At 40.7% G+C, this 13,838-nt stretch overlaps 1 protein-coding gene across 1 annotated transcript in view; it reads right to left on the bottom strand.

The window, feature by feature from the left end:
* Positions 1–13,838, bottom strand: part of FANK1 (fibronectin type III and ankyrin repeat domains 1) — a 59,536-nt gene that overhangs the window by 22,536 nt on the left and 23,162 nt on the right. The window contains exons 2-3 of the mRNA XM_074959170.1: positions 3,158–3,335; positions 657–781 (exon numbers count right to left, since the gene is read on the bottom strand). Of these exons, the coding sequence (XP_074815271.1) occupies positions 657–781; positions 3,158–3,335 (303 nt within the window). The remainder of the gene's footprint in view (positions 1–656; positions 782–3,157; positions 3,336–13,838) is intronic.

A 13,838-nucleotide genomic window follows, 5' to 3' on the forward strand; every position in this document is an offset into this window, starting at 1 on the left:
ACCCTCTCTTAAACAGAACCCCAAGCCACCTATATCCTTCCATCCTTGAGTCAGCTCTCCCACACAAAACCCTCCTCCCTCCGATTCTTTCCCTTGTGCTACTCCCCAATGAGACAATCCAAACCACAGAGTCCCATGACCCACTCTCTCTGGCACAGAGACATTCTCTAGCCTTTCTTGAAACATGTGGCTGACAGACTCAGACGTATTTTCTGTTCTTCCTCTTTAAGGGACAGACCTTTATTTCAGTTTGAGAATAAGCCTTGTTTCGAATTTAAGTGAAGTGAGTAAAAAAAGAAATCACAGTAGCATTTGGTGGAACTAGTAACACTTCTGGCCTATTCTCTACTCCAACAGTTGGGGTCTGAATAACATGAAGAGGAAATTGAAATAGCCCACTATATTTTGTAAAATGAAACTACTATTTTAGAAAATACAGAACTACTCAGTCTGTAGGTGACTCATAACCCATAATACTCTTAGAATAAGTAGTAAACATATGCAATATATTTATGTTTACAAAATATACATTTCAATTTTTGTGAATTCCTAATACAGTTTTCAATTCAACAGCTATTTTATATCAATTTTTAAAAAAAATAGTAAGAAATTTTGTAATTTTTGTCACTTTATAATAAATTAAAGTCTATACTTACTAATAGTGGATACAGAGACAGCTGGACTATAAGCACACTCCCCCATAGGACTAGTGATCTTTAGTCGAAATCTGTAGGTTGTTCTCGGCTCAAGACCTTCCACGACATGTTGTCTAGCATATCCCCTAAAAAATTTCTTATATAATAATTCAGATAGTATTTTTCAAACATTTTGGCAAACAACATTTAAGCATAATGTCCTGATGCATAACTGCTCAAGCAAAAATGCACATACAATTTTACACCACTGCTCCCATGCTGATCTATCTACAGGATCTAGACCTTATGGCTGTGTCTACATAGGGAAAGTTTTTGCAGTATAAGCTAAGTTGTGAATTTAAACCAATAAAGTTATACTGATATAAATCCAGTGAGGACACACTTATTCCAGGATAAGAATGACTTTTTTCAGTTTATTTTATGTCACTTGGGAAAGGATTTAAGCTAAACTGAAAAAACCCACTCTTATCCTGGACCAAAAGCATCCACACAGGGGATGACTATACCTATAGAACTATATCAATATAACTGGTAAAACTTTCCCATGTTGACAAAAGCCTAATTTATACACCCACTTAAGGTTAAGTGCGCATGTAAATTAGATATTTTCAGATGGAAACTGCTCATTAGACGCATAAACAGCCATTTGCCTATACAAATGCCTAACCTGTGCATGCAGTTGCTGCAACTGTATCTGAAAATTAGGCACAGATCTGTGTGCATCTTTAAAAGGCAGGCGCTGAATATATACAGTTTTGTCATCATATATAGCTTAAATACATTTTGCAGCAGTAATACCCCAATGGAAAAAAACAGGTGTCTAATAAGTTTCTTTTACATAACAAATACAAAGTGAAAGTGCTAATTAACTATTTATAAGAATTCTAGAGAGTCTGCCCTTTGACACCTACTGCATCCAAGATGCAAAATTTCTACTTCTAAAAAATGCTATAATTATTAGAATTTTTTTCCCAAAACCCAGTGTCTTAAAAACATTTTAAATATGAAAGAAACTGCTTCCGCGGAGCATAAAAGGTCAGTACTAATACAGTCTAATTCTGCCACCTAGTGACAAATCTTACACCGCAAAGTTTTCTAAAGATTGGGAACTATATTATATGTCACTGAAGAATCTGGAGTCAGTGCAGCATGCCATACAACAGTGCAATGCAAGAGGCTTGAGTTAAGAAGTGACTAATCTTAAGAAGTTTAATCTCCTGGGGCTTTAGGGGAAGGCAAGTTGTACTGTGAAGAGCAGCACAAAACATCAGTCCTTGGACTGCTTTACAAACAAGCTGCTCATCTTACAGATCTTATGTTGGTGTCCACTGATATACAGATATGAGCAAAAGTGAAGGGATGGAGCAGATCCTACATCCTCTGCCCTCTAACCCTAACATCCCTAATCACTCTTAGCATCATCTTAGCCCCTTACTCCTACAGAGGCAAGTTCTGCAGTTTGCTAACTAATCATTATTCAAGTTAGGTGCAATGTGGAAGGGAAATAAAGGGATTCAGTGCTCATTTTGTGGGAGTAGGGTATGAAGCCACTTTTGGGAGGTGGCTAGTGCCCCGCTCTCCCACATTTTGCCTATACAGACCATAACCCAAGGAAAGAAAAGAGAGGAAAAAAGAGGTCATCCCTAATAATATTAAATATAGTCTCATGGGAATTGGCCATCTTCTCCCAGATGATTGCACCACTCTGGAGCTGTCAGCCAGCAGGTTGCACGGTAGGTTTAGTTTTATTTCAGCTATCAGTCAGCCAAGCAGAATCCACACCTCTCAAACACACACACACTACGTGAAATTCTGGCCCCAGTGGAGCCAATGGAAGTTTTGCCACTGACTTCACGGGGGGCCAGGATTTCAACCATTGTCTCTGGATATCACCTAACATACTGACAGCCATATATAGCAGTTAAGGGGACAGTCACTAATTGTGACCAAGGGAAGTGAATGGAAATTCATAGATTTATAGATACTAAGGTCAGAAGGGACCATTATGATCATCTAGTCTGACCTCCTGCACAACGCAGGCCACAGAATCTCACCCACCCACTCCTGCGAAAAACCTCACCTATGTCTGAGCTATTGAAGTCCTCAAATCGTGGTTTAAAGACTTCAAGGAATAGTGAATCCTCCAGCAATTTGTACCTGCCCTGTACAAATTAACAGCCATGTAGGTGTTACTCAGTTGCTTCAGGTATGCACCCCTCATGATCAAAGCAAGGTGGAGCAGAGTAACAACATACTCTTTTTTTACAAAAATTATAGGTCATAAGTGGTATTACCTAAAAAATTGTGCTTATATTAAGTAATTTATTTCAAAAGAAATTAGATTTTAAAAATTGAATGAAAAATGTAATAGTTTTCAGAACATAACAAAACCAACACTGCCACCATAATAAATATTTAGCATTTCTTCACCACTTTTCATCTTCAAAATGCTTTGCAACCCATAACTTATTAAGATAAAACTTCATTAACATTTCACCTACGTATAAATGGTACCATAGGTATGTAATTTGGGGTCCTCTTCTTCAATTGACATCTTTAGCCATTGCTCTTGAGGTCCTTTTCTTTGTGCTATATTTTCCAAATCCCAAGAGAGTTGAATGCTGTGATGGGTCACCTCACCTACAACTGGAGGATGTGGTTTTGGGATAGTACGTTTTCCTAAAAAATATTTCAAAATGTTATTTCTACCACATAGAATGTTTCATATGTGTGAAACTTCGTTTCAGGTGTTCATTGATTAGTTTTGTTATTTCTATTTTGATTAAGATCTTGCATTTTTCAAATATTTTTGACATATATCCAATTTACCCAAGAGTACACACTCATGTATAGAGAAGAACACTCTTAAATTTTGCATCCCTTCATCTTGCAAGTAAAATCATATTTTAATTCATCACTTGACAGGGAAATAATACACAATTATTGTGCAAAGATTATTTTAGAAACATAATGCTGAGTTGGTGCAGTGGACATATGTGTAGTTTGAAGTGTGTAGTGAATGTGTTTTAAGTACACTACAGTTTGTGCATGAAAATAAACTCAAGGAGAGTTCTCTACAACATCCAAGATGCCACAAGTTCTGGAACACATTTTAGGAAGCCTACAATGTTACAGTTTATCAATAGTGAAGTGTCCCAAGTCACAAAACAAAAAAGTCTAGGAATAAAAATATAATAACCAATGAATTAGGCTAAGATTTCAGAAGTTACATACATTTAGTTAACATTATGCTCATTTAAACTAATCAGTGAAAGTGCCCTTATAATTTGTTTCTGTTCCATTTTAAATGCCCGTCACATATATAGTCTAAGGAACATACTGATACTATTTCAAATTGTTTATTAAATGTTCAAGGGATGATGTCTCTCATGCTATCTGGAGTGACTCAAAACTCTGAGTGCCTATCTCAGGGCAGACGGTCAGAAAACAGGGTAGACACCCCAAGCTGGTATGTTCTATAATTAGGTTTCATCAAACCAGTAACAAATATGAATTCCTGGGTCACTCTACCAGTTTTATCATGGAGTCACAGATTAGACTCTACAGTCTATCTTGCCAAGCAAACTGAACTTTGTGATAAAAGTTTACTTAAACCAAAAATCAAACCACATCAGGCTGCTCCCAGTCTCAAGAGACCAATCACTTACCCCAGATCTTACACAAAAGACAACACTGGTAGCCAATTTTACAGTTAACTAACTGAAGGTTTATTAGCTAAGAAAAGGAAGTGAAAGTTATTTAGAGGTTAAAGCAGGTAAAATATATATATAAAAGGTGAGTCACAGTTTGAGATTCCAAATGGTGGCAGTAACATTATAACTGCCAGACTCCCAAAAATCTTTCAGGGCTACCCAGAATAACTCTGGGAATCTCTGTCTTCTTGTTCAGTTTTCCTGCCCTATTAGAATACAAACAGTTCAGAGATGCAGGCGTTTTCCTCAAATCCATATTTAAAGTTTCTTCTGACAGAAAGCAAGCTGACAGTGTCTCTCCCCACATGGGCTTTTCCTTTGATGACGGTGAGTGAGGAAAGCACTTTGAGTCTCTGACCTTCAGTCATCACACACCATGGCCACTTGCTTTGAAATTAGCCTTTTTGCTGTTAAAGTTCTTCATTTGCATTTCATAAGGCTTCTTTCTTGTCTGATGATTTATTCAGTTATAGGGATACTTGCAATGTAGATGTTTGCTATTACATTATAACATGACACACAAGCAAAACAATACATGAAAGATCCCATTAGTTTTCATGTAGTTTAAACACCAAATACACTCTTTTTATACATTTAACAATTACTTTGATCTATACTAATACACAAGTGAATTGACCTGATTACACTCTGGCATGACCTGGTCTACTAGCATCACAATGTCAATCATCTCTTCAGCACTATGAGTAAGCAACTGCTGAATAAACCAATACCAGTTTTTTCTCAAGTTTTGAGTTTTTCAGTTGTGTAAAGATAGGTTATTGTCCTGAAGAGAGACTAGCTGCAGCAAAAAGAGAGAGAGAGAGAGAGAGAGAGAGATGGGGGCTCGAGACTATTTTAGTCATACATCTGAACCTAGCCCAACTGTGGGAAGCAATGTATAACAAAGAACAAAAGGTACATAAAAATTATTTATGCAGGAAACTTAAAAATTACGTGGGATTCATTCCTTTACTGTAAATGAGTTTATCACCTGTTTCTTAATTATTTGGTTTTGATTAAGATAATTTCCAAAAATAAAGATGAGGGACACTAAATTTGTGCAGATCATAGGTGATCCTGGATCTAAAATGAGTGACATCCCTTGAAATGTGGGATATTTAAGAGGTAAGGACCTGGTACCCGAGACTAAAAATACAATTAAAACTGGTTCAAGTCCTTGCCTCTGACCACCAGCAGTCACTGCTCCAGCTGAGCAACCAGAGAGTTCCATTTTGCTACTGTCATTGCCCTTCTCATTGCTTTCCATAAGCCGGAGACAGCTACAAACAGCAGCAGCTTCAGCTAGCCTCCACATTAACGGAGCTGTAATCCTATCACGTATCCCACAATGTGGAGAACGACAATGAGATTTCTCAGCGAAATGGTAGAAAAAGGGGAACTGTTAAACCCTGTGTGGAGGCGGAAAGAGGACAACAGGATTCGGAAACGGGAGGAGGGCGAGAAACAGGGAGAGAAGATGAAGATTATACTGGGGATAGGCAAAGATAAAAGGGGACCCAGCAAAGGTGGCAGAGGGAGTGAAAATAGGGAAACACTATACTGAGGGATAATTTGGGAGAGGGAGAAGGTGATTAGCGCCCCCATAAAGTTGCCAAAATGAGAGAGCAAAGTTATTGGCTGCCCCAATCACACTAGATAGGATAGCACGTTGCTAGGTTTTTCCCCAGTGAGTTAGGGCCTAAACAGGGAAAGGTGATTTTGTGGGAGATGATCACAAAATATTAGGGGGAATCTATGGATTCAGATTCACATTTTGGAATGTTTATTTCATCTCAGAACTTTTGAAGTTCTCCCAACAGTAGTTTTACGTGTGCTATATGAATGTCAAAGTCTATAGTGCCAGCAGTATACCACTGTGATGAAACAACATACACTGAGGCAATATCAAAAGTCTACATACATTGAGTGTAAGATTTAGTGGATTTCTGGCTTGGTAGAAGAGCAGCTCTTTAAGAAAACTGTATTAATTTTGAAGTTTTAAATGACAAAATATTTTTATTTTTAAAACCCGTATTCACCAGAATATGCACTTGACCCTCTAGTAGCTTAGGGACCAGCTATATGGAAATTGTTCCTAGCAAAAACATTAATATGATGGCAATTATGAATGTGAAATGAACTCAACTTCAGCATGAGGTTTTCTTAGAATATTTTCAATACCAGCATTATGAACAAATAGTTTCTCCATAACTAAGACTGCAAACAGGATTTCATTACAATAAGGTGATTTTCATATGCATTACTCTTAAAATTCAAGACTCTTATGTAGGGTAAGTCCCAGGCTGTAATAGTTTTTTCCACTAAATCTGAAGGAAATTCAGAGAGACGCTTTTGGAGTTAAACAGCTAAAATGGATGCAGGGGATCGAGGGGTGCAGGACGCTGGGGCTTTTCAGGGTGGAGGTTTTGAGTGGAGCTCAGTGGGGGTGGTCTGGGTGCAAGGGTGTGGGTCAGAAGGCAGGGGGTCTGGGTGCAGGGGGCTCCAGATGCAGGGTTTGAGGTTCAATGGGGTGGGGTTCAGGTATGGAGGGTCGAGGTCGGTTCTGGATGTACTGGGTGAGGCTTTGCGAGGGTGTCTGGGTACTGGAGGTCCAGATGCATGGAGACTGGGCAGATGGGGGAGCAGCTCCCCATACAGTGACCCCCTCCCCCACATATAAGGAGCGATGGGGGCAGGAAGCAGGGGAGGATGCTGAGCTTCCTGCAGCTGGGGGAGGTTTCTTGCGGTGGTTCTGACAGCCCCAGCCACTCCTTGCAGGGAAGTGGAAATCCCATCCTCTCCTGCCTCCAGCTAATCCCAGGGTAGGAGCCACTGGCTGGGGTGTCCTCAGCCCTGCAGTGATTTCTCTCTCCATGGCTGCTCCAGGTGCCTGAAATGATGTACCTGCGCAACTAGGGAGTGGTGCATGACTGCTCTTGCAGATTCCCTTTGCTTCCCTGTCAGAAAGTCATTTTTCTGCAGGGAAGCAAAGAAATCTGCGGGGGACATGAATTCTGCATGTAAATTATTGTGCATATAATACTTTATTTATAAAATAAAATGGAAAAAATTCTCACTCTTAGCCATTAATAAATGTACATCACAGAAGTCAATAGCAAAAAGTTTATAAAAAGCATACACATTGATGATGTTCTCAGTGTCAAAACTCTTGTAGAAAATTATGTGTGAGGTCTTTTGACAAAAAAAAAAAAAAAAAAAAGAGACAGTTACTTACCTGTACTGTAACTGTTGTTCTTCAAGATGTGGGTGCACACAAGTATTCCACTTAGGTGTGTGTGTTCCCAGCACACCAAAGTCAGAGAATTTTGCCAAGCAGTACCCATACATGCAGTGCATGTGCCACTACCTTGGCTATATAACGGTGGAGCTGTCCCCCACCCCCCAGTTCCTTTGCACTGAAATCCTCAGCTGGAGACTCTAATGCAAAGGGACAGAGGGTGGATCACAGAGTATATGTCTGTACCCACATATAAAAGAACAGCAGTTACAATACAGGTAAGTAACAATCTTTTCTTCTTAGCGTGGGAGCAGTTCCAGCAGGAGGTGGGCTTAGACTTTATTTGAACAGTGAGTGCAGGACTGCCTTCCCAAGGTTTGCATCCGATCTTAATGTTATGGTGACAGCATAATGTCTAGCAAAAGTATGCACAGAGGACCACATTGCAGCCCTGCAGATATCTGCTATGGAGACATCGCTAAGGAATGCAGCTGATGTTACCTGAGCTCTCGTTCAATAAGCCTGCAATGACTGTGGAGGTGTCAGCTGAGCCACTCCATAAGACATGGTAATAGAGGCGGTTATCCATTTGGAAATGGTCTGAACAGAGACAGGTTGTCCCTTCATCCACTCAGTGTAGGACTCAGAGAGTCAAGGTGACGAACAAAACAACTTGGTCCTTTCTAAATAAAATGCTAAACATCACCTCACATCTAAATTATGTAAGAGCTGCTCTTCTGCACTTGAATGTGGTTTGGGAAAACATACAGGTAAGTAAATAACCTGGTTAAGGTGAAACTAAGATACCACTTTGGACAAAAAAAATTTGAGTGTGGTTTTAAAGCCACCTTGTCCTTGAAGAACTGAGTGCAAGAAGGATCTCCCATTAAAGCCTACAATTCACTAATTCTTATAGATGTTACAGCCAAAAGGAAGGCTATCTTGAATTAGGAGAGCCCATGAACATGTCACAATTGGCTCAACCAGTGGTCCTATCAGTGCTCCTAAAACTGTATTAAGGTCCCTTGATTGCACCATTTCCTTCACTGGTGGAAAAAGATGGATAATCCCCTTGAAAAACCTCACCATCAAAGGGCTTGAGAATACCAACATCCTTTGAATGGGAGGATGGAAAGTGGAGACTGCCACCAAGGGAACCCTCAAGGAGCTCAGAGCAAGGCCTGAAGTTTTCAAAAGCAGCTAACAATCCAAACTGTCCTAAATCCACGCTAACATGGCCTGAATTTGCTTAGACGTTGCCCAAATCAAGAAACATTTCCTTAGACAAGCAGGTGGCTCTCGTGGCCAGTTTTCTACTATTAAGGAGAATAATTCTGCTTCCAAGAACTGCTCCTCTTCATCTAGCCATGCAGCATCCAGACAGTGAGGTACAGACTGCTCAAAGTGATGATGTTGAGTGAGTAGATCAGGAAGAAGAGCGAGAGGCTTGGGAAGTTGAGCCAATAGACAGAGGAGGCTGAAAAACCAACATTGTCTTGACCATGTTGGTGAAATCAGAATTAGTTTGGCATGATCCAATTTGAGCTTGAGGGTAACCTGAGAGGAATGGGGGGTGAAGGGACGGCATATATCAGGCTCCCTTCCCAATTCAGATGGATGGCATTGGTAAGAGACCCGGAGCTTAGTCCAAGGGTGGCCAACCTGTGGCTCCAGAGCCACATGCGGCTCTTCAGAAGTTAATATGCAGCTCCTTGTATAGGCACCAACTCTGGGGCTGGAGCTACAGATGCCAGCTTTCCAATGTGCCGGGGGTGCTCACTGCTCAACCCCTAGCTCTGCCATAGGCCCTGTCCCCACTCCACCTCTTCCCGCTCCCTCCCCTGAGCCTGCCGTGCCCTCACTCCTCCCCCCCCAGAGCCTCCTGCACGCCACAAAACAGCTGATCGGGAGGGAGGGGAAGACACTGGTCGGTGGGGCTGCCAGTGGGTGGGAGGCGCTGGGAGCGGGGAGCTGGGGAGATGATGGGGGGCTGCTGATGTATTACTGTGGCTCTTTGGCAATGTACATTGGTAAATTCTGGCTCCTTCTCAGGCTCAGGGTGGCCACCCTGGCTTAGTCCTACTTTAGGACAGAACTGATGACATTTTCTTTGGCCCTCTGTTGAAAACAAGTCTATGGAAGGGATGTCCCACCATAGACAAATGGACTTGAATACACTGTTCTTTAGAGACCACTTGTGGTTGATCGAAAACAACCTGCCAAGTGGGTATCTCATCTTCCTTGGTGCAGAGATGCAACATCTTTATTGCTATCTGACAAAGCTGATTAGAACAGGCACCCTCCTTCTTGTTCCCGTAATACACTGCAGTGGTATCATCAGTGAGAATATGGATTGCCATTCCCTAGATGTGATCCCAAAAAAACCAACAAGCATTGTATATTACTCAAAATTCCAGCAGGCTGATATAAGCTTCTGACCACAAGCTCTGAATTTTTAATGTTCCCAGATGTTCTCCCAACCTATCGTGGAGGCATCAGTAACCACTGTTTTGGTTGGTGGAGGGTGGGAAAAGGAGACATCCTGACACACATTGTTGTATTCCATCCACCACTGTAAATAATGCAGTTTCTCTGGGCACCGAAACAAGGGTGTTCAGTAGCTGGCAACTCGGGCAATAGACTAACTTCAGCCACTACAGAAGAAGGCAAAGGCACAATCTCGCGTACTGCACTATGTACATGCATGCGGCCATATGGCCCAGTAACCTCAGGCATACACAGATTATGGTCAAAGGGTGCAAATGGAGGCCCTGACAAAATTTCTGAATTATCTGGAACTGTTCATATGGAAGAAAGACTCTACAAATTCAAGGGCCTATCAGGGACCCAATGAACTCTATTTTTTGAGTTGGCTGCAAAGTTGATTTGCCCCTGTTTAAGATTAGACCTAGTTGATCAAAAAATGTCTAGCATGAACCTGACATGACTGAGAACTCGTTTCTTGGATGAGCCTCTCAGTAGCCAATTGTCCAGGTATGGGAAGACATGAATTCCCCTTCTCCAGCCACCACTGGATACACCTGGTAAAGACGTGGGGCTGATGACAGGCCAAAGGAGCGGAGCGTTAATGGTGGCTGACGACGATGAATCTGAGGAACTTCCTGTGGCCTGAGAAGATTGTCACATGAAAATAAGCATCCTGGAAATTGAGAGCAGCAAACCAATTGCTGTATTTCAAAGCGGGGAGAACAGTAGCCAGGGTAACAATGTGGAATCTCATATGCTTAAAGTATTGAGTGCAGAGATAGAGGATGAGTCTTATTCTTCCATTGGATTTTGGGATCAGGAAGTACCAGAAATAAAACTTCTTTCCACGAAGGTGATGAGGAACCTCCTCTATAGTCCCCAGAGTACCCAGCGTCTATACCACCTGCAAAAGCAGTGACTCATGAGAGGAGGGCCTAATAGGGTAGGGGGATGGGAGTGAGGAATGGGTAGGAATGGAATGGCATAACCCAACCCCATGGTACTTAGGACCCATCTGTCTATAGTTTTTGTCTCCCAAGCACCATAGAAGCAAGACAGCCTGTTCCCAAACAGCTGGTGCATGGATATGACACTGACAACGACAGCGCTGCTCTCGAAATGATCATCAAACAGACTGCTAGCAGAAGTAGTAGGAGGAGGAGGACAGGCCATTGGACTAAAACTAGACACAGAAGGTTTCCTTCCGCGTGATTTGTGCCCCTTTCTGGGGAAATCTTGCTGCCTCACAGAGTAGGAGGATTGATGGAATTATCACTGAGGATACTACTGCTGTTGGTTCACACAATACAATCTCTTTATGGCTTGTGTATAAATCCCCGATGAGCATAAGGTGACTTGGGATGAAAGAATGTAATGTCTCCTCAGTTTTCCCTGTGAATAGGAGGCAATCAAATGGCAAGCCCTCTATGCTTCCCTGGATCTCAGGAGCTATGCTGAATTCTGGGACCATGAGATTCCTCTCATTATTACAGTCAAGGCCATGAGCCCGGATGAAGCATCTGCTACAACCAGGGCTAACTATAAGGATGTCTTGAGCACTAAATGGCCTTCCATAACAAAGGCCATAATTTCCTCTGGTTCACAAATTTGGACGTGGCATCCAGTTCACAAAATCCTATTTCAATAACAGAGCTTGCTGGCTTGCAAAGCACATCTGCAAGGAGAAAATCAAGTAAACCTTTCTTCCCATTAAATCTAGCCTTTTGAACTCCTTTTCTTTAGGCGCAGATTTATATCTTCCCCGTCTTGCTTGCTCATTTGCCACTGTCACAACCAGGGAATTTGGAGCTGGATGAGAGAAAAAAAAAAAAAGGACTCAAAACCCTGCACTGGCACATAGTATGCTTTGCTGTGGGCTTTAACAAAGCTGGGGTATTCCATACAGATTTAGCAAGTTCTAGTATTCCTTCATTTATAGGAAAAGCAACTTCCCCAGGAGCCAATAGCTGGAGCATATCCACCAATTTATGGGTCTTCTCCCGTAGAAACTCAGCCTGAATACCTCAGGCTGATGCCATGTGCCAGAACAGAAAGTATCACCAGTTGTGGTTTCTTTAGGACTGTGTGTCATTGTTTATGCTTCTGTAAGTTAGAAATTTAACACTAAAAAAAATGAACTTATTTTGTGTAGTTTAAAAAAAAAACTCTAAAAATGATAACTCACAGTTAGTGGTAATAACATATGTTCACTTTTGTCGGTGCTGTCTAAACATCCATTAATACAATTTATGGACTACACAGGCTATCTCATCCACATATTAGAAGTACAGTAGAAATACATATGGGGAAAAACAGGGTGGATTTCCCCCTCCTCCCCCCCCCCCCCAAAAAATATATGGTTTCAGTGTAGTAAGGCAGTTGGTTACAATGCTCAGGCCAAACACAAGATTAGGGGATACAAAAATCCAGTGACCTATTGCTTTTCACATTAAATTTCTATTTGTTAATTTTCCAAGAAAAAGGTTTGCATGTCTCATTTTACACAGCAAAAGCACTTTTGGGCCTTAAAGCTTGTCTTTGCTTATATTTTCCTTTGTTGGAGAATAATTTCCACAGTGTTTGCACTAATTTGTTTATTCGAGCTCTGTACAAACAGTGGAAGGTGACTTAAGAGTTTGGGGTTTATCGAGGCAATGAATCATTTACTGTTTGGTCAATATGTCAGTCTGTAAGAGACTGGTTGTAAATAAATACATTTCATATGAAATATTGATTCAACAGTTTAGGCACATACCTTTACGAAGCTAGCCCGAAATTAAAATCAATTTTCATTTATATTTTCAATGTTGTGAGATATTCTTGTGGTTATGAAACAATGATCAGAAAATAAGTACCATTTTCTGACAGTCATTCATATTGCACCATAGTAAAGGAATAAAGAATAGGATTCCTTTCTTTATTCGATGAGTAAACATAACTCATTAAGTTCAACAAGAATTACACATACAAATCAAGGGAAGACTACATTATACCCTTGCACTCTTTTTATACAAGCCTTTTTAAATTGTATCAATTAATTAAACTACTTCTCTCAGAATATTTTCACAATCAGTAAATGTTAATTCCAGACTATCTCAATTTAAAATGATGATATGGTAACTGGAATGCTAGTTTTAATGAAACTATTTGTTTTAAATGAAACAAATGAAACATTTAATGAAACATTTGTTTTAAAATTAATACAGAATAAAAAGAAACCCAGGCTGTAATTAGATATTTCACAAGCTGGTAAAAGTAAGAGGGGTGGGAAGCAAGCAGTTCTTCCCCATATTCACAACTACTATTTCTCTAACCTATCAGCAAATGTTAAGAAAGAAAAGTAGCTAGGCACCTTCATCAAATAGTACAGAATCATAAAGAAGAAGCCATCATCTCTTGACTAAAATTGAATCTTATACATTTTCACCCTAAGAATCTGGTACAGAAACCTAGAAAAAGTTTGACATTCTGAAAGACAATTTATCTCCTCTCAAAAAGAAAAGGAGTACTTGTGGCACCTTAGAGACTAACCAATTTATTTGAGCATGAGCTTTCGTGAGCTACAGCTCACTTCATCGGATGCATACTGTGGAAACTGCAGAAGACATTATATACACACACAGACCATGAAACAATACCTCCTCCCACCCCACTCTCCTGCTGGTAATAGCTTATCTAAAGTGATCATCAAGTTGGGCCATTTCCAGCACAAATCCAGGTTTTCTCACCCTCCGCCCCCCCCCC

Source organism: Natator depressus, chromosome 7, assembly GCF_965152275.1.
Source record: "Natator depressus isolate rNatDep1 chromosome 7, rNatDep2.hap1, whole genome shotgun sequence".
Taxonomy (NCBI): domain Eukaryota; kingdom Metazoa; phylum Chordata; order Testudines; family Cheloniidae; genus Natator; species Natator depressus.